Here is a 20445-nt window from a genome sequence, read left to right on the forward strand (position 1 = left end):
AAAAAAAAAAAAAAAAAAAAAAAGAGAGACCAAAGGGCCAACAACATGATGGGAGAGAACCAACTCCTCAAAGTGGTCCTCTAATTAAAACAAAGAAAAGAATCAAGGAAAATGCATCCTCTACATTAATAAAATATATGACATATAAAACACAAACAACCTATGCTTATATTTAAAATGAAACTGAGAATGTCACTCTAAGCGCAGCACAAAGGTCAAAGAAAGGCAATGTATTTTGAAAGTAGAGAAACAGAAACCAGACTCAGAAGTCCCGATGTCCATTTCATAGGAGCCAGACTATAAAACAAAGGAAATGGGAAAGAACAATAGTCTAGAAAACAATGGCTAAGGATTTTTCCAGAAAGTCACAACTCCTGTGAGGAATGAGAAATACAAACACTAAGAAAGGAAACTCTTAGAAACAACAAGAGACAAAACATTAGACGTCTCTTTGGGACACCTAACAGAAGAAGTAGAGAAGCCTCATTAAAATGTTGAGCAAGAATTAACTATGAACCAAGAATCAGCAACATGATACTAATCCACTTACACAGTAAAAAGACTGGTCCTTCCTAACAGATAGAGACCTTGTTCAAAGAGTCATTACAGAAGACATTAGAAAGGGAGCTGGAGAGATGGCTCAGCGGTTAAGAGCACTGAGTGCTCTTCCAGAGGTCCTGAGTTCAAATCCCAGCAACCACATAGTGGCTCACAACCATCTATAATGGGATCTTGTGCCCTCTCCTGGCACACAAGTATACATGCAGATAGAACACTCATATTCATAATTAATAAAATTTTAAGACCGAGCGGTGGTGGTGCACACCTTTAATCCCAGCACTTGGGAGGCAGAGGCAGGTGGATTTCTGAGTTCGAGGCCAGCCTGGTCTACAGAGTGAGTTCCAGGACAGCCAGGGCTACTCAGAGAAACCCTGTCTTGAAAAACAAAAATAAATAAATAAATAAATAAATAAATAAAATTTTAAGAAAAAAAAAAGAAGACATTAGAAAGACAGCAAAAAGCAGGTCAGTCAGAAACATCAGTGAATAAAGAAGGAATTGAGTGTCAGGCCCACGTGACAAACTTACATTCCATTTAATGTCAGTAGAAAACTGTCATGAGATGGCTAACTAACAACTATGCCTATACAGCAAGGAAGTCATTTCTGAAAGCAATCGAGCAGGCTGAGTGCTCCCTGTTCTATTTCTACCTCAGCTGAGTAAAACTTATTCCCCATTACGTGTCTGGATCTTTCTTTATATTATCAACCCTGGTCACCTCTATAATCCCTATCACCTCCCTCAATAACAATTAATAAAGGAACGAACAGAAGAATTATTAAGATGCCCTGTGTCTTGCAAGACTTCAAAATTAAGACTGGTGAGATGGCTCAGCGGATAAGGGCAACGACTGCTCTTCCAAAGGTCCTGAGTTCAAATCCTAGCAACCACATGGTGACTCACAACCACCAGTAATGAGATCTGACTCCCTCTTCTGGTGCATCTGAAGACAGCTACAGTGTACTTCTTTGGGCCAGAGCGAGCGGGGCCAACCAGAGCGAGCGGGGCCGACCAGAGCGAGCGGGGCCGACCAGAGCGAGCGGGGTTGACCAGAGTGAGCGGGGTTGACCAAAGTGAGCAGAGGTCCTTCCCAGCAAGCAGATGCTCACAACTATCTGTACAGCTACAGTGAGTATTCATATGCATTAAATAAAAAAATAAGACTTCAAAATTATATTTAGTAAGATGCAAGAGAAAAAAGTCACTGGATTACTTTTCAGAGGCTGTGATCTTCCCACCGTTCCCACTTCGCTCAAACTTGTCCAGCAAGCTGACGCTTGTCACTTTAGCAGGAGAGATAGATTGCCTATCACGGTGTTTCTTGGGTGATGAGATCTCTAAAATAAATAACAAATGCAAATAACATGTGGCATTCTCTTCAATTCTCAAACAGCTAAATAGGTAGCAGAATACACACATAAATTCAGAAGGTTTTTACTAAGGAGTAGTTTCATGTAAGATGTGCTCTTTTGTTTAAATATCCCTTGCCCTATTAAAATTGAGTATGCTCTAGAGTTTACCTCACGCATTTATGTTATTTATCAGGACCTGGTTAAGCAACAGAGATCCAACCACCCAACAGATAGTGTAAGAGACTGAGAGTCATAGGGTTAAAGCAAGGTACAGAGTTCCAAGAATAAAAGGTGTCTATAAGAAATAATAATAGTATTATTGATGGTTATTGATGAATGTGGCTTAAATGTGAAATTGAAATGTTTCCCATAGACTCATGTATGTGAACACTTGGTCCCCAGTGGGTGACCCTGTTTGAAAAGGTTAAGAAGGAGCCTTTAAGAAGATAGGACATTGCTGGGGACGGATGGGAAGAATCACTGAAGGTGAGCCTTGAGGTTTTACAGATGGGCTCTACTACCTGATCACTCTTTGCTTCCTGGCTTCAGATACAACATGCATGACCCGCTGGCCTTCTGCCCTGCCATGCTTAACCCCTGAAAGCCAACCATAAGCTAGAATAAACCTGTCCTTCCTAAAGTTGCTTCTTGTTAGATTCTTTTTTCATAACAACCAGGAAAGTAACTAATACATTAACCTTATTTACTTTGATATTCATTTACATATAAGTTACTAAGCAATATTACCTAGTGCATAAGAGTCAAGAATAATAGACTGTGCCCATAAACCATTGGCCTACCCCTGGCTCCTTCTTCTTTGTCTGACTGGTCTTTCAACTTGATCTTCCTTGGTCTGTTCTCTCCACCTTCCTCTCCAAAGATCTCCATGGGTAGTTTGTTCTCCGTTTCTTTGTGCTCAATCCTAAGAAGGAATGAAGATGTTTGTCCTCTGCCCTGGTCCTGAACCGATAACTATGTGAACTCTCAATTCTAAGGAAGCAACCCACCACCTCTCTGATTTTACAACAAGCATACTTCCTTCAAGGAGTTGAAATATCAGCCTTGCTAAATATGTAGCATGAACTCTCTTGGAAGCCAAATCTGGGAGTCTGTCAAAACCACATACCCTTGTACCATGGGCCCCCAAGAGAGCTTGGTATGAAGAAATTGCTTGAATATTTCAATTTAGATATTTTTCCCTTTAGTTTCAGTTTGTGTTTTGTGATCCTTTTATATCTGTGAGAGATGCCTGTCAGCTTAAGGTCACAAAATCATAACCTGTATTGTACCCTACAATAACGACTTCTCTCCTTCTTCCTCCATCCATTTCCCCATCCTCTCTCTATGGTAAAGAAAGAGAGGAAGGAAGGAAGGAAGAAAGGAAGAAAGAAGGAAAGAAAGAAAGAAAGAAAGAAAGAAAGAAAGAAAGAAAGAAAGGGAGGAAGGAAGAAGGGAAGAAAGGAAGAGAAAGAAAGAAAAGAAAGGGAGAAAGAAAGAAAAAAGGAAAGAAGGAAAGACAGACCTACAAAGGGATGGTTTGGAAAGTGGTGTCCAGTTGGTATATACAATTGAAGGGTTTCTTTGGTCTCAGGTGTGAGTTCAGGGCACTCCCACTGGAATGGGAATATGTGCCTTTAAGTAAATTTAAGGACCAAACTTCACAGAAATAAACTCTAACGTTTGTTCTGAGTATTTGACTCTTCATAGCCATTTCAATATGCTCATATAGAATATTCTTTCACCACCTCTTAGAATGTGTCAGTCATGGGCTGGTGAAATGGCTCAGCGGGTGGGAGGACCAGCTGCTCTTCCAAGGGTCCTGAGTTCAAATCCCAGCAACCACATGGTGGCTCACAACCACCAGTAATGAGATCTGACACCTTCTCCTGGTGCGTCTGAAGACAGCTACAGTGTACTTGTTTATAGTGATAAATGAATCTTTGGGCCAGAGCAAGCAGGGACTGAGCTGGCCGGGTCTACCAGAGTAAGCTAGCCAACAGGGCTGGCTGGGCCGGCTGGAGCAACAGAGGCCCTAAAAGTCAATTCCTAACAACCAGATGAAAGCTCACAACTATCTGTACAGCTACAGTGTGTACTCATATACATAAAATAAATAAATAAATCTTAAGAAAACAAAAAAGAATGTATCAATCAAACTATCAAAAAGCCTGACAGTGGTGGTGTATACGCCTTTAATCCTAGCACTTGGGAGGCAGAGGCAGGCGGATTTCTGAGTTCGAGGCCAGCCTGGTCTACAGAGTGAGTTCCAGGACAGCCAGGGCTACACAGAGAAACCCTCTGTATAAGCTCACATGGGGGATGAAAAAATCCAACTCCTGTAAATTGTCTTCTGGTCTGTATACACAGGGCATGCCCATGTCCACACACAGATATACGCACAAATTAATTAACCAATGCAAAACAAAGAGGATAGATAAACGTATCTTCCCAAACAATGAAATCAAAATTATTGAATTCATTGGTTTATTTTTAAGGAGCAAAGTAGTCATTTATTTCTAGCCTGGCCGTTCACCAGCTCTGTGGGCATTTCAGTTACTAGATGCACACATCAGACTAACTGATTCTTCTGAGCATGTGTCAACTAGCTCTTCTAGGAGTGGGGGGTGTTCCAACCTAAACACAATAGGAGATCAGAGACATAAAATATTTGAGAAAAACATGACTCGGAGAAGTTGGCTGTTACTGTCCAAGTTCCCTTCGCCTGACCTGAATGCCAATCAATGGCATGGCAGTCACACAGGAGCTGGAGCGGTGGCTCAGTGGCTAAGATCTCACACTGCTCTTCCAGAGGACCCAAGTTCAATTCGTAGCACCCATGTCAGGCAGCTCGTAACCATAACCTCCCTCCAACCTTTGGAGAACCTGACACACACCTCTGGCCTCCAAGGGCACCCGCACTCATGCAACTAAACACTTGCAATTAAAAATTATAAAAATAAATATTTTCAAACGGTTAAGAAAGTCAGACCATACAGGGCCGTGGTGGTGCATGCCTTTAATTCCAGTACTCTGGAGACAGAGGTAGTTGGATACCTCTGAATTCCAGGCCTGCCTGGTCTACAGAGTGAGTTCTGGGCCGATCAGGGCTACACAGTAAAACCCTGCCTCAAAACAAACAAACAAACAAACAAACAAATAAAGTCAGAACACACAGTGACAGTGCGTGGGTAAGAGTCAAATAGGAAACAAAACACAAGCCTCCAGGGCTCTTCTTTTAGTCTTCTTACTATTTTATTTCATTTGCTTAAAATAGAAAAGAATTAAACTAATTTACACCTCCATAAAATGGAGGAAATTGCAAGATGTATATTATATAATGACAACTAAGACTGACTCTAATACTACTGAGAAAGTTCCTAACTGTTGAATATGTTCCAAAGAGCAGTTACTATTGCTATTGTTACAATTATCATTGCCAGCCCCCAAGAACACCCACCATCCTCCTGAGGATACATTGTGCTTGGTCGGAATAGTCAATGCTTAGACAGGACGTTTGCTGGGAGCTGAAAGAAAAAGAGGCAAGGGTGGAGGAAGTGGAAGAAAACAGAGGAAACCGAGCTAGTAAAAGTTTTACTAATATTGCAGGAACTAAGATGAGCGGCATATAGGATCAGAATCTTTTGGGTTCATCTTTCTAAAACTTAACCGTAGAAAATATATGCGATAAACTCCTGGTTGGTGCTTATACAGAGATGGTAAAGGGGAAGAAGAAAGGGAGTGAGAGAAGCAGAGACAGAGGCAGAAAGGGGGAGAGAAATACGGCCCGATAAGCAAGGAACTGGTGCCGGGATTAACCCATAGAGCAACACTCACCTTGGAAAGGCCAGCGCGCTATTGGGACGCTTTCCGTAGGACTCTCTGCTAGACAGCACCGAGTCCATGGTGCCAGGCCTCTGGGGACAAGAGACAAAAGTTATGCCTGAACTGTGACCCAAGACAGACCAAGACGCTGCAGGCTGCCTCCCTGGCGGTGCTACCAGTGGACTGTTTGTATTTGCTCGGTGCTTCAAGTCCAGCAAGAGTGACCTCCCTCACCAAAGTCCACCTGGGAAGCCAAAAATCAGTTCCACAAACGCCGCCTTCTCTCAAGGCAGCTACTCTTTTTGAAAATTTCCCTAAGAGTTGAAGCTTCTTTTAGACATCTTTGGAAAGTGAGCAGATGTCCAGAAACTATCAGATGAGTACACTCTTGGCCACAGGATCCTAAAAATAGGCAGTTCAGCTTTTGTCCCCCTGCCTGCTGCTAGTTGCTGTGTGTCCTCAATCACATTGATACTGGATAAATGCTACTGATTATTTCTTTGCCTCTTTAAATTCTGTGTTATCCAAAGAATTCTCAACTGACAAATACCGAATGACTGAGAAGCACCTAAAGATGTGTTCAACATCCTTAGTCATCGGGGAAATGCAAATCAATCCTGAGATTCCACCTCACACCAGTCAGAATGGCTAGGATAAAAAACTCAGGTGACAGCAGATGCTGGCGAGGTTGTGGAGAAAGAAGAACACTCCTTCATTGCTGGTGGGACTGGAAGCTGGTACAACCACTCTGGAAATCAGTTTGGCAGTTCCTCCAGAAATTGGACATAGTGTCTGAGGACCCAGCTATACCACTCCTAGGCATATACCCAGAAGGTGCTCCAACATGTAATAAGGACACATGCTCCACTATGTTCATAGCAGCCTTATTTGTAACAGCCAGAAACTGGAAACAACCCAGATGTTCCTCAACAGAGGAATAGATACAGAAAATGTGGTACATCTACACAATGGAGTACTATTCAGCTATTAAAAATAATGAACTTAGAAAAAAATAATAATAATGAACTTAGGAAATTCTTGTGGAAATTGATGGATCTGGAGAATATCATCTTGAGTGAGGTAACCCAAACACAAAAGAACACACATGGCATGCACTCTCTGATAAGTGGATATTAGCCCAGAAGATCGGAATACACAAAATACAAACCACAAACCACAAGAAACTCAAGAAGAAGGAAGACCAAAGTGTGGATACTTTGTTCCTTCTTAAAAGGAGGAACAAAATACCCATGGAAGGAGTTGCAGAGACTAACTATGGAGCAGAGACTAAAGGAAAGACAATTCAGAGACTGCTCCACCTGGGAATCCTTCCCATATTCAGTCATTAAATCCAGACACTATTGTGGATGCCAGCAAGTGCTGGCTGACAGGAGCCTGATATAGCTGTCTCCTGAGCGGCTCTGACAGTGCCTGACTAATACAGAAGTAGAGGCTCATAGCCATCCATTAGACTGAGTACAGGGTTCCCAATGAAGGAGCTAGAGAAAGGACCCAAGGAGCTGAAGGGTTTGCAGCCCCTTAGCATGAACAGCAATATGAACTAAACTAGTACCCTCAGAGCTCCCAGGGACTAAAACTCCAACCAAAGGGTACACATGGTGGGACTCATGGCTCCAGCAGCATATGTATAGCAGAGGATGGTCTAGTCAGTCATCAGTGGGAGGAGAGGCTCTTGACCCTGTGAAGGTTCTATGCCCCAGTGTAGGGGAATGCCAGGGCCAGTAAGGTGGGGTGGTGAGCAGGGGGAGGAGGGAGGGAACAGGGGTTTGTTTTAGTTTTGGGTTTTTTTATTTTATTTTTATTTTTATTTTTATTTCTTTTTTTTTTTTTGGAGGGGAATCTGAAAAAGGAGATATTGTAAATAAAGAAAACATCTAATTAATAAAAGAATTCTGTGTTATCTAACTTATCGTGACCGTCATGCCAGCTCCTTAATGGTTAACAGTGATGGTGACACTTGTGAAATTTATTTTATGGCACTGTAAATTAAAAGCTAAAAGTTGTAAAGCTGAGGAGATGTCTCAGCAGTTAAGTGCACCAGCTTTTCTTACAGAGGACCTTGGTTAGATTCCCAGTGCATGCTACACAAGGCTCACAACTGTCTGTAACTCCATCCTCAGGGGTCTGGCGCCCTCTCCTGGACTCTATGGACATTAAATACACGTGCACAGACAAATGTGGGCAAAACACATTAAAAAAATAATAAACTGAAAGAAAAAACCTTCAAAGTATGTTTGCATGGCTTGAATTAGATTTTGTGGTAAACTTTAAGATGAAACAGTACAAGCTGCAAAAACTGACTGCAGAGGAACCGTAGGCTTGAATTCCTGTGCTAGCTTTATCTGACTCACTTGGGCTTCACAATGGACCTCTCTACACCTCCACATTCTGCATGGAAAATCAGAGTGACAATTTATGATACTGTTTCTGTAGTATTCTGAAATTAAATTAACAATGCATGCAGGAGAACTTTGTCAGCAGTGAGGTAGTATAAAATGTCCAGAACTATGAGTTTCTATTGCTTTTTCTATTCCTTGATTAGCACTGACTCAAAATTTGGGTGTCAAGGAACTGGCCAAGCATTTCCACATAATCTGGAAAACTGTCACTTAAAATATGTCAACACAAACATTTCCCTTTTTTTTTAATGGTATTTTGGGAGGCAGAGAGGATGGTTTGAGACAGGGTTTTCCTGGCTGTCTGGGAACTCACTATGTAGACCAGGCTGGCCTCAAACTGGGAGATCTGCCTGCCTCACAAGTGCTGGGTTAAAGGTGGGTGACACCATACTTGTTCTGAATAGACTTTTTAATGACAGCACGCCCAATCAGAACCACTGATTGAAAAGAGAGGTTATAGCTGGGCGATGGTGGTACACGCCTTTAATCCCAGCACTTGGGAGGCAGAGGCAGGTGGATTTCTGAGTTCGAGGCCAGCCTGGTCTACAAAGTGAGCTCCAGGACAGCCAGGGCTACACAGAGAAACCCTGTCTCAAAAAAACAAAACAACAACAACAAAAAAAAAGCACTGACTGTTCTTCTGGAAGTCCTGAGTTCAAATCCCAGCAACCACATGGTGGGTCACAACCATCCATAATGAGATCTGACGCCCTCTTCTGGTGCATCTGAAGACAGTTACAGTGTACTTACATATAATAAATAAATAAATCTTTTTTAAAAAAAGAAAGAAAAGAAAAGAAAAGAGAGGTTATGCGATTAAGTATAACTATTAATTTAATCTGATCTAGAATTCCTAGGAAGACAGTTTCTGTGAGGGACTGTCTAATTCAGATTGTTCTGTGGTCATGCTTGTGTGGGACTATCTCAATTGCCTCTGATGATGTGAAATCCACATCCTGAAAGTGGGGAGCACCATTCCCTAGTTTTGGTTCCTGGACTGCCCCGGTGTGATCCAATTAACCGTTTTAAGCTCCTGCCACCTTACATGCCTGCTATGCCAGATTGTAACCTGGAAGTGTGAGCTAATCTAAACCCTTTGTGTCAGGCTGCCTTGCCACAGCAACAGAAATGAAACCAGGAAAGTTAGAAGAAGAAAACAATTTACATTTGCAAGGGCTTTAGTCAAGGTGCCACTTCCATCCATCGAACAGAGGAAGTCCTTATAAAATCTCATCTTCACTTTGCTGTCTCTGATCGAAAGGACCCCAATTCCTTTGAATGTGAACTCCACGTTTTGTTTGACGGAAATGGATCTCGATAGAAAAAGCAGTGTCTCCTTAACACAGCCTTCTACTGTGTCCCTGTTAAATGGACCCTCCAGGGATATCATGACAAAATTAAGTGGAACAACTGGAATATCGCCTGGGGAAGAAAAAGAGTGGGAGAAAGGCAATTTTACTAAGATACATGATAAAGATTACAATAAAGACACTTTTAAATAATTACCTGATTAACATTAAAAAACAGAACTATCCATGCTTCCCCCTTTTACTTGTAATATTGTTGCAGAAAATGAATATAATGGTCATTGATACATGCACAATTTCACTTAGATGTGTAATATATTTTGTTCACAATAAGAATAATTGTCTATCTAAATCATCTACCAAGGATTCTGTTCTCGCTAGGGGACAGAGCAGTGCTGAACTGCCTTTATTCTAGTCTGAGGTTTCTGAGGTTTTCAGCTCCCTAGTCTCTGAGAACACTCTGCAGCAGGGTAAATGTTTGAAATTGTAAATATTTTAAAAGATAGCCATCTTCACTGGAAGTTACCTTTCAGGAAACTAAGTCTTACACAGAGGTATCAAACGAGCCAAAATGCAGAAATCTTTCCTTTGCAAGGAGCTCACAAATGACAAGACAAATGAGCAAGACTGCATCATCCTTGAAAGGAAGCAAGGATTTGTTTGACTAGAACTGGTGTAGGAGCTGTGCAAGGTCCGCGGGTCAGAAAAACATCAAGAGCAAAGAGGCTGGAGAGGACCGTGACAAACAGCAGAAACAAGGTTCACTGGCAGAGGAGCAAGACTCAGAGAAGCATGTTCCAAGAATTCTCCTAACGTGAATTAGTCTTTCAAATGCTCATTTACTGCTGAATGCTAAGAATTAGCAGCAGTCCTACTGGACGTGACCTTCACTACATCACCCCAGTCTCCTTCACAGTGAACAATGGTTCTCTAACATCTCACTCTGCTCCTCTTTAATGTGTAGCACTGGCTGTCCTGGAACTCACTCTGTAGACCAGACTGGCCTCAAACTCAGAAATCTGCCTGCCTCTGCCTCCCAAGTGCTGGGATTAAAGGCATGTGCCACCACTGCCCAGCTTTAATGTGTATTTCTTAAAACAGAAGATCAGCTTGCCTGCTTTCCCATAGCTCATTGCATCTCTGCATAGAGTCTTCCAGCCCACTTATGTCAGAGAAGACACTTTCTCTTGTGATGGATGAGCAGCCAGTGGACACTTGTGAATCCCTCCATTTCTGACCTATCGGGGGGGATCATGGCCTCTTTTCTCTTATACTTCTGACACAGTTCTCCACCTTCCTCCTTGGCCTACTTACTGGTTTCCCTCTTCCTTTACTCCTTATACCGAGGGGCTTGAGCCATTGTTTTGATGTTCATGTATTTATTGATTTGGGAGGGTTGGTTTTTCCACAGTATTCTATCCTTGTTTGCTTCTTTATATCCTCTACTGGTCTTCTAAGCCCTGGGAGTCACCTCTGTCTAAACATCCCTAGGAAAATGCCAGAGTGCCAACAAGTCTCAAAACGAGCTCATTACATTACCACCAAGAAGTCACTGTGATCTTAGTAACTGCATAGCTTTCCCCATTCTTACCTACTCCCATCAGCTCTTGGCTGAACTCTCTCCTATCCCTTCCACACTGATTCTGCCTCCGCATGAGCTTTTGTCTTATTTCACCAACTTGCAGTAATCCAAAGGGCTCTACCAAAGCTAAAAATTGGATTAGTACCAAATGTGCTACTGCAAACCTGTCAGCAGTTCTCATGAGATGGATCCTAACACCCTTACCACACGAGTGAGCTTTACCTATTATTTTTTGTCATAATTATGTCCCCCCAATTTGCTACAGTAAACAGACATGCCCAGGCTGTTCCCAATGGGGTTCACTCTGTTTCAAAGTCTTGGTGTGTTCTTACAGTTCCTGAGATATTGTCCCACAGTTTCTCTATTGACGAAGCCTCCCCAGGTGGAGACAGGCATGTTTTCCTACGCATCATATCTGATCTAGTTCCTGCACCAAAGCTGCTTTTTTGCAACCCTTAATCCTGAAAGTTGCAGATTAAGAGTCATACCTTACTGATTACTGAAAACTACTCTACAGTGTTTGGTTATCTAGTTAGTTAGTAATGAATCATTTTAACTCCAAATTTAAGATGCAGACAGGTTGTTCATTTGAACTACTTAATTCTGATATTTCTACACCTTGTACAAATGAATTATAGATCTAAACTACTTTTTAAGATTATGATGCATCTGAAGACTGAGGAACAGGAGGAAGGAATACAGACCGTGGGAGCTGAGCCCTCCACAGTGAACAACCATGGCAGCAGGATCGGTGAAGGCCGCACACTGGATGTAAGTGGATAAATACAATGGTTCGGTTTGTTTTGCTTACCACTGTAGCACAAGAGCCCTCAATAAATATGTGTGGAAGAAGGAAGGGAAAGGGAAAAAAAGGAAAGCAAAGGAAATGTAAGGAAAGGAAAGGAAGGAAAAGAAGGAAATATGAAAGGACTGTTTTAGGGTATAAAAAAAAACCCTGTAAGTTAATATACATTAAATCCAGCTTTATTAAATTTTAACTTTTGATAATTTAATTATATATATGGTAGAGACAAGGTTTTATTCTCTCATTACTCAGGGATCCTAAATTCAATTTCTCTTCTTTATAGCCACTTTTAATTTCTTAGAATCTGAAACATGAGTATAAGCCTGTAGAACTCTGTTGCATAGCTTTGAAATGAACTTGTTCTTCCCATGCTTCTTACATTGTTAGTGTCTAAAATGAACTCCGAGGGCTGGTAGAATGACTCGTCAAGTAAGGACATGTGCCACCAAGCCCTGAGGACCTGAATTCAATCCCTAGGAACTACGGGTAGGAAAGCTATAATTCCCATAGGTTGTCATCTGACCCCCACTTGCATCCTGTGGCACAAGTGTGTGCACAGTGAAGCACAAGTCTCTCAAACCAGAAACTAATATGGCACCAACGAAGTTTTACCTTTTCCATTTGTCTTAATGAGCCAATAAATTTCTGAAAAAAATCTCAAATGTCAAAATAATTTACCAGGAGAAAATACTTTGTTTTGTTTGAGTCCATGGGTCTGCACTAACTTCTCTGCCATGATAAACACCGGCCTCTGCACTAGAATAAACTTCTTGTTTCCCATCTCAAGCTGCTGCCTTGTGAAAGTGAAAGTTCCAAGTCCTGAAATCTGAACACCCTGAAAGAAAGAAAAGGAGACAAAAAGAACAATGCGCACAATTCCATTAAAGGACAGAGTTTGATAGTCATCCAGTTGCCAAAAAGAAACTGAAGATTTAAGCCTTAGGCATAAAAACTTAGCAATCTCTGTGAGGCCTTGTACATAGATATACTATTTCTATGAAAATGTGTATGGGTATCATAGTTTTTAAAAATCTATATCAAATATCTATATGACATAAATTCGACCATTTTCAATTTACTGAAATCTTGGTTTTCTTATTCTCTCAGATTTTTTGTCCGCTGTTTAAAGTCAGACAGCTTACTAGTGGGAAAGGCAGTGGAAGGGTGAATGAAGTATAGTCATGTATATTCAACAATGTCATAATGAAGATTGGTATCTTATGTGTTAACTAAGAAATTGGCTAAGTAGATAAGATAAAATGGGCCAAGCGGTGGTGGCGCATACCTTTAATCCCAGCACTTGGGAAGCAGAGGCAGGCAGATTTCTGAGTTCAAGGCCAGCCTGGTCTACAGAGTGAGTTCCAGGACAACGAGGGCTATACAGAGAAACCCTGTCTCAAAAAAAAAAAGAAAGAAAGAAAGAAAGAAAGAAAGAAAGAAAGAAAGAAAGAAAGAAAAGAAAAGAAAAGAAAAGAAAAGAAAAGAAACGGAATCAGACAAATCAGACAAAGCTGCATCCAAGGCATCACCTATAGTGTAATCATGGCCGCTGAGTAATCCAGGGCATCCATCACCCACAGTGTAATGGTCACTGAGTAAATGCAAATACTTCAACCTCAAGGTCTCTGATATGACATGTGATACCCTAAAGATATTATATACCAGTGGTTTCAAATTCAAATCTACAAGAGTATAAAAAAGCCGTGGAGTGAATGGAGCCAGCTAGAGTGTCTAATGGCCAGGACATGCATGCATCTTTCATGCAAATGGGAGAATACTTCATGGGCTGCAGTCATGGTCACATGCAAAAAGGTTGTAAGACCAATATCATTAAGCCTGTTGATTTTTCAAGAAAATGGAGAGAGAGAAAAAAAGCTTTACAAATACTCTGCCAATTTTAAAAGGTGATAAATAATTCAAATTCCCAAAGCAATGTTTGGGAGTTCATTCAACCATTGACTGTCATAGTTAGGACATGTGAGCAGGGTACAAAAGTTGTACAAGCTCCTAACTGCCTCCAAGCTCCTCCCAAAAGTCTCTACCAAGTTCTAGAGCATTTAAACCCAAGACTTAACCAAAGAAACAGTCTAACCATAGGCAGTTTCTCATTTTGCACTAGCTGAATTTACTTTCTGTATTTATACAATCCAATTACAAGTTATTCCCAGAAAAAAAAATGGCAGAACAAAAAGTGTTATACCCTTCCACAACCATGCCAGGAACTATCAGTCACAAATATATCTCATCTAGTTTCTTTCCATAAGCCCAGACTGAGCAGCTTGTGCTCATTATATCACTAAAGGAGAAACATTTACAGATGCATTGCCTAAGGATAAGATCAAGCTTCCCACATGTATCAAAAAATAAAAATAACAATAAAGGAGTGACCCCCCACACTACCCCCAGCAAAAGTATTCAAGCCTGCATAAGAAATGGTTCTCAGACTACTGTGTTGAAATTGCAGTGGAAAGCCTACCTTGTGCATAGTTAGCTGCCGTTCCACAAAATCTGAAACATTCCCCCAGATAGTAGAGACTTCTGAAATTCAAATGAAAATAAAAACAATTTATGTGAGCAACCATGTAATAGTATTTAAACCTAGTAAGCAAAAGTATAAATATGAAATGATTAAATGACAATAACTTCTAATTCATACAGAACAGAATATAAAATCATTCCCCCAAATTAACTTTCCTGTTAACTAAAAGCTATGCCTATAAGTTCCAAAGATATGGTTTTAATTACAATAATAATAGAGTCAGGAGTGTGGCTCAGTGAGCCATGCTCATCCAGTGTGTATGAGGCCCTAGCTCCAAACTTCAGTACTACAACAAAAAGGGAGGGGGGTGTATGACTCAGTAGTAGAACAGGCATGAGTGCCTGTGTTCAATCTTAGCACTAAACAACAGTAATAATAGTGAAAATAATAATGATAATAATAATGTAAAGAAAATCTCTCTAGAATAAAAGGAAATCAGTCATGCTTCATTTTATCTAACACATGGAGTATTAATCAACTAAAATCTAGTTGGTTTTTTTTTTCTTAGTGACTCCATTCACATCCATTCTAAAGTGTTCACTCTGGACCACCTGAATGAACATGAACTCTTACTCTATCCTTTAAAACAGGAACAAAGCCAAGGGCCATTGAGACATGAAAGGCTGCCAACTCTGTACATTAACTGTACCTACTCATCTTCCTTTTGTTAAATTCTCAAATAACGTTTTCCATGTTTATGTGTCACTGTTAAACTTCAGCTGTCCCCTCTCTACTGCTGTTGTTCTGGGGGGCTCCCTGTGCATCCCAATTTACTGCTTCTAGTATGATATGTTCTGGAAATAACAAGTACACTAATATATATCTACAATAATAACTTATAAAAATTAACTATGGGAAAGGACCCCAGACCACTTTTTAATAAATATATAGACATCATAATTCTATTTTGATTTGAAGGCTTTCTGTATTTATTTTCTTGTACTCAATTTAGTTCTTCCCCTAATCTCCAAAAACTAGCAAAACAAAAAAACAAAAACAATTACCAATACTACAGAGTTAACATGTGAAATGAATATGTAGTCTGGATATGAGTAGCACTTAATATAGAAAATTATATCTTACCATCCTAAATCTAAACATATGTCATTGGTGATCATTCCCAATTAGAAACTTTTTACAAATCAAGAAGGCTAAATTTTAATTAAAATAAAAGACTAAGAAAGTCTTTTGATAATTTCTAGCAGACTGCCACTTGAGGACATGTTTGAAGCTTGCCACAAAAGGCAATTCTTCTCCAACAATGCAAACTGTTATTATTTTTCTCTTAATGGTTTAAACTACTAACTAAAGCAGGAAAATGATAGCCTTTAATTCTGACATATCAGGGTCATGAAATACTTCTTACTAATAATGTGGCAGGAAACAGGAAGGTTTGCTGAATAGGCAGCAGCAGTTTTTCTCAAGAGCATTTTGGAACCAGTTTAAAGATGGGAACTCATGACCAACAATTAAACAAGTGTGGACACAGACACACCATGAACCAGTAGTGTGTGCTCTTTATAATTCTTGCCTTTCCTCCACTGTGACCATCCCAGAGCAGTCACCCTCCCTGCTCCATACCCAGTAGCCCAAAAGATTCAACCTCTTGCTGCTAAGAAGTAACAAAGTCTATCAAAGGCCAGCAGTTGTTGCTGCATGCCTTTAATCCCAGCACTCGAGAGACAGTGGCAGGTGGATCTCTGTGAGCATGATTTATATAGAGTGTTCCAGGGCAGCCATGACTACATAGTGAACCCTATCTCATGGAAGTGGGTGGGGGAGAAGGAAGTCTATCAATCAATCCCAACTACGTACTGAAAAACTCTCATTGTCAACATAAATGTCATTAACTCACTAACAAACATCTCATCCTTCTGATTTACAAGGAAAAATTTCAGGATTGTGATGGCAAAACTGATAAAGAGTTTATGACCACATAAAATGCAGCTCATATTTCAGGAAAATTATCTCTAACAAAGAGGAAATGATTTAACCAGGGCCAGGAGAAACTGTATACTGTGTAACCAAACCCTGATGAAAACTCTTTGATTTAGCTGGGAATTTGAGCATGGTCTTTGTTGATTGAGATAATGGATCAAAGTCTATGGTAATGTTTTATTCAATAAAGTTGGACAGACAGAGTTACATAAAAGGGTTAGTTGTTTAAAGGAAGTTTGCTATTTCTTACTGAAGAAAGAAGCTCTAGGCCTCTACAATTCAACTAGAATAGATTTGTAAACGTTACCAATTAGGATTCCTAAATAATTTGTTCTAATGATTAAGCTTTAGAAAGATTACCACTAAATCTCAAAATGAAAATAATTTCAATACTATCTAAAAATCAATTTCAGTGTAACCTATGACATTAGGCTAAAAAGGAAAAGTCTGATCATTTGACAAAACCCAGCACAGACACACAGACACACAGACACACAGACACACACACACACACACACACACACACACGCACAAGGACTCAGAAAACTAGTATATTTGATGACTTTGCGTCAGTACAAAGAAATATCTGAGATGGCTAACTTATGAATAAAAAAGTTTCTGGAGCTCAGAGATTTGGAGGTGTTCCAAGTTCAAGATCAGGCATCCCAGTGATTAGGCCTTTGTGTGACAGTGTGTCATGGTGGGAAAGCTTGTATGGAAGAGATTGTGTGGTCAAAAATGAAACTAAAGAGGGTGAGGAGAGGGAAGGGCTGCTATTCTGAAATCCTGAGGCCACAACTTTAATGATCCTTTTGGAAGAACCTTTTTCAAGTGAGCATGTGTTTCCACACCCTGGAGCCATAGATGAGTTGCTCTCAAGTCACCTTCCACATTGCCCCAGCAGACTTTAGGCTCTTCCTTAATGGTGGTAATCTCTTTAACAATGATAGCAGACTTAACTCTTTCAAAGTCTTCTGCTATGAAACTGGGTATTCCTTACCTCTTTTCTGGTCTATTTCTTACTTTAATTTCTCACTATAAATCAAGTAAAAAATTAATGACCATGACATAGCCTAAATGTGAACCTATCTTGAAATTCCCTCTGCTAGGTAAATCACTCTGTTCTTTTTTCATACTCACACAAATCTCCAGTGGATTTGGCAGAATGTAATCACTTTTTGCCTCCCTAGAATCCAACATAAATGACCTCTCATCAGTTCTTGATACAGTCTTGGTTCCCTTCTTGAATCTCACAAGGAGTCTCTATTTTCCACACTCCTATCTATTTTCTAACTCTCACCAGAGTGACCCATTAAGCTTTGAGACCAATTCTCTGGCACACAACTCAGAACCTTGCCACACACTTCCTATAAGCCAGTTCCAAAAAGTCTATGTACCCCATGGTCAGGTTTATTGCACCAATTGACTCCACTTCTGGGTATACTATATACTCAACAAATAAATGTAGGAAAGGCAGGGCTATTTTGACTCAGGGTGTAGGTCCTCATTATGGAGAAGGCACAATGATTAGAAATGTGGTGGCAGGAATCTCATGAATTGGAAAGCAGAGGGTCCAGTCTGGCAGCAGGACCATACTATAACCCTCAGAAGAATGCCCCAGTGACCCATCTTTTCCAACTAGGTTGCACAATGTCTCCCACACAGTGCCACCAAACTGGATCTAAGTGTTCAAACATATAAGCTTATGGGGGTCATTTCACAATTAAATCATAATTAACAAGGTTAATAGCTGGGCAGTGGTGGCACACGCCTTTAATCCCAGCACTCGGGAGGCAGAGGCAGGTAGATTTCTGAGTTCGAGGCCAGCCTGGTCTACAGAGTGAGTTCCAGGATAGCCAGGGCTATACAGAGAAACCCTGTCTCAAATAACAAAACAAAACAAAACAAAACAAAACAAAAAAGAAAATAAAAATTAAACACAACTTATAATTCTAAAAAAGAAATATTTATATATAGATCTTTAAAACGTGTATAAAATCCATGAGAAAGTATTTACAAAGCTGATGAAAGACATCAAATCAAATAACTGTGTAGTAGAACATTTTGTGGATAAGGTTTAACATTGTCAAGGTGTTAGGTTTCTATAGATTCAGTACAGTGCCAGCTTCCCAGTGAACCTTTTTTTTTTTTTTTTTTTACATATCAGCAAATTCATTTGAAGCTTACAAAAAAAAAAGCAAGACACAAAATAACCAACAAAATGCTAAAAAGATGTAAGAGGCAGGACCTGGAACTTTTAATCCCAGCACTGTAGAAGCAGAGGCAGACAAAACTCCCTCCCCTCATGGTGGAGGAGAGGGAGGGCCTGGGCCTAGGGGTGGTGACTCTCCTAAGAAACTATGCTAAACAATGGACTGCATCTTTCTACTGCCCCAGTGAATTTTCCGTGAATATTACCTGTTTACAGACATCACTTTTCTTTAACACACCTGCAAGATGTCAAGGACAAAAATAGCTACGCCCTTTTGTGAACTCTGAAAAAGAGTGGGAATGCTTTTCTCTAGGGTTTTAACCTTCCCTAGGTAATGTGGGGAAGGTTGGTTTCAGGCAGTGCATGGCTTTTTTTTTTTTTAATTAAAACCCAGAAACATACACACACACACACATACACACACACACCTCTGCATCAAGTCACTTACCCTCTTGGCTCAGCGTCGGCAGTGTGGGCAGCACTTGCCTGCACAGGTCCTGAAAGCCTGGCCCAATCTTGTCCAGCATCTTCGGTCCCGAATGACTCCGTGGTGGGTCCTCGATAGATAGTCTCTTCTTTGTTATATGGAGTTTGCACTAAGATGATGTTCCTACCCTCCAGCCCTCCAGCCCGGAATTTAGGGTATGCTTTTTAAAGTCTTGAAATATTTTGATATTATTTTTCCTTAAACAAACATTCTTTGTCGCCGTCCCTCCCTGGTGATCTGGCTCGCGGATAATCTGTTCCCCCAACAGGAAGCCAGAGCACTGTCCCTTGCTAAGCCAGAAGTGCACATCCACGCCCACTCAAACAGCGAGGGCCTCCTGCAGAGATGGAGGGTGGAGGGTTGCTGAACGGAGAAGGCCTTGGGAAAGGGATAGCAGAAAGCGTTGCTATGACGCGACAAAGGCTCGCTCGGTTGCTAGGGCCTCAAGGTCCGTCCCCTTAAGAGAATCCGATCTCTAGAGAACTCAGACAGTCATTTCAGAAAGTCATTTTTAAGAGAAAGAAAGGAAAACAAAACAAAACAAAACAAAACAAAAACAACAAAAACAAAAACAAAAACCGTTGTTCTTTCTCTCTTACTCGGGGTAGCAAGAAGACCTGGCCTTGAAGGTGGTCCTTACTGTAATCATCCAGAATTAACGGCGGTGGTAAGAGAGTGCGCCCTTGACCAACAGCTATGTCTGTCTGATCTCATTGAGGATTTGAGCTGAACTCTTGTCAGGTTTGGTTTGGTTTGGTTTCTAGGCTCCTCTCTTTGGAGCTGGAGAGCTGGAGAATGAAGGCAGTTTATGTTTTTATTTCCGCTCTTTCTTTTTCCCTTCCCTACAGAGAAGGGAATGGGGCAGACCTACTCCTGCAGATGACGTTGGTGTTCTCCTACCTGCTAAGCATGCAGTGTCAAGCCCATCTGGAAACAAGGCTGTCCGCATCACAGAAGTGCCTTGCCTTCCCCTGTGGGCATTAACCCACCTTAAACTATACATTAGCTTTGACAGTGTTTGAACTTTCTAAGACATATAATACAAATTGTTCTATCTGGCTCTATCATTTGTGTGTGTGTGTTCCTTTTGACTTGCCTATTTCTGTGTCCATTTCCCTGTTGAGCATTTGAGTTGTTTTCATTTGTGGACATCAGAAATAATGCTACTGAAAGCATCCTCTTACAAAACTTTTATTTTCTGTAATATATATTCATCTCTCATGTGTATGTAACTCAGAGTACATTGGTGGGTTATGGAAAAGGTTTAGATAAGGGCAAGTACATTTTCATGGTGGTTGCTGCTATGGAGAGCCGAGAGGAGCTCTTGGCATGTGATGTGAACAGAGGCCAGAGTTGATAAACCACCTGAAAGAAAAAGGAAATGTTCCACAGTTGCCATTTTTAAACATCTTCTCTGATT

General features: G+C 40.7%; 1 protein-coding gene and 1 long non-coding RNA gene across 3 annotated transcripts in view; one reads left to right on the forward strand and one right to left on the reverse strand.

Annotated features, from left to right (window-relative positions):
* The window catches only part of Ccdc81 (coiled-coil domain containing 81), a 39110-nt gene extending 19206 nt beyond the window's left edge, over window positions 1-19904 (reverse strand). The window contains exons 1-7 of the mRNA XM_031387288.1: window positions 18987-19904; window positions 14326-14387; window positions 12528-12684; window positions 9321-9577; window positions 5748-5827; window positions 2714-2835; window positions 1775-1898 (exon numbers count right to left, since the gene is read on the reverse strand). Of these exons, the coding sequence (XP_031243148.1) occupies window positions 1775-1898; window positions 2714-2835; window positions 5748-5827; window positions 9321-9577; window positions 12528-12684; window positions 14326-14387; window positions 18987-19065 (881 nt within the window). The 5' untranslated portion in view covers window positions 19066-19904. The remainder of the gene's footprint in view (window positions 1-1774; window positions 1899-2713; window positions 2836-5747; window positions 5828-9320; window positions 9578-12527; window positions 12685-14325; window positions 14388-18986) is intronic.
* LOC116102548 lies at window positions 19488-20089 on the forward strand. 2 transcript variants are annotated; one of them, XR_004123219.1, is made up of 2 exons: window positions 19488-19766; window positions 19874-20089. It is a non-coding gene; the product is annotated as an uncharacterized LOC116102548 (long non-coding RNA). The 2 variants fall into 2 exon arrangements; XR_004123218.1 differs by having other exon boundaries at window positions 19488-19692.
* The last annotated feature ends 356 nt before the right edge of the window (window positions 20090-20445 follow it).

Source organism: Mastomys coucha, unplaced genomic scaffold (genome assembly GCF_008632895.1).
Source record: "Mastomys coucha isolate ucsf_1 unplaced genomic scaffold, UCSF_Mcou_1 pScaffold21, whole genome shotgun sequence".
Classification (NCBI taxonomy): Eukaryota; Metazoa; Chordata; class Mammalia; order Rodentia; family Muridae; genus Mastomys; species Mastomys coucha.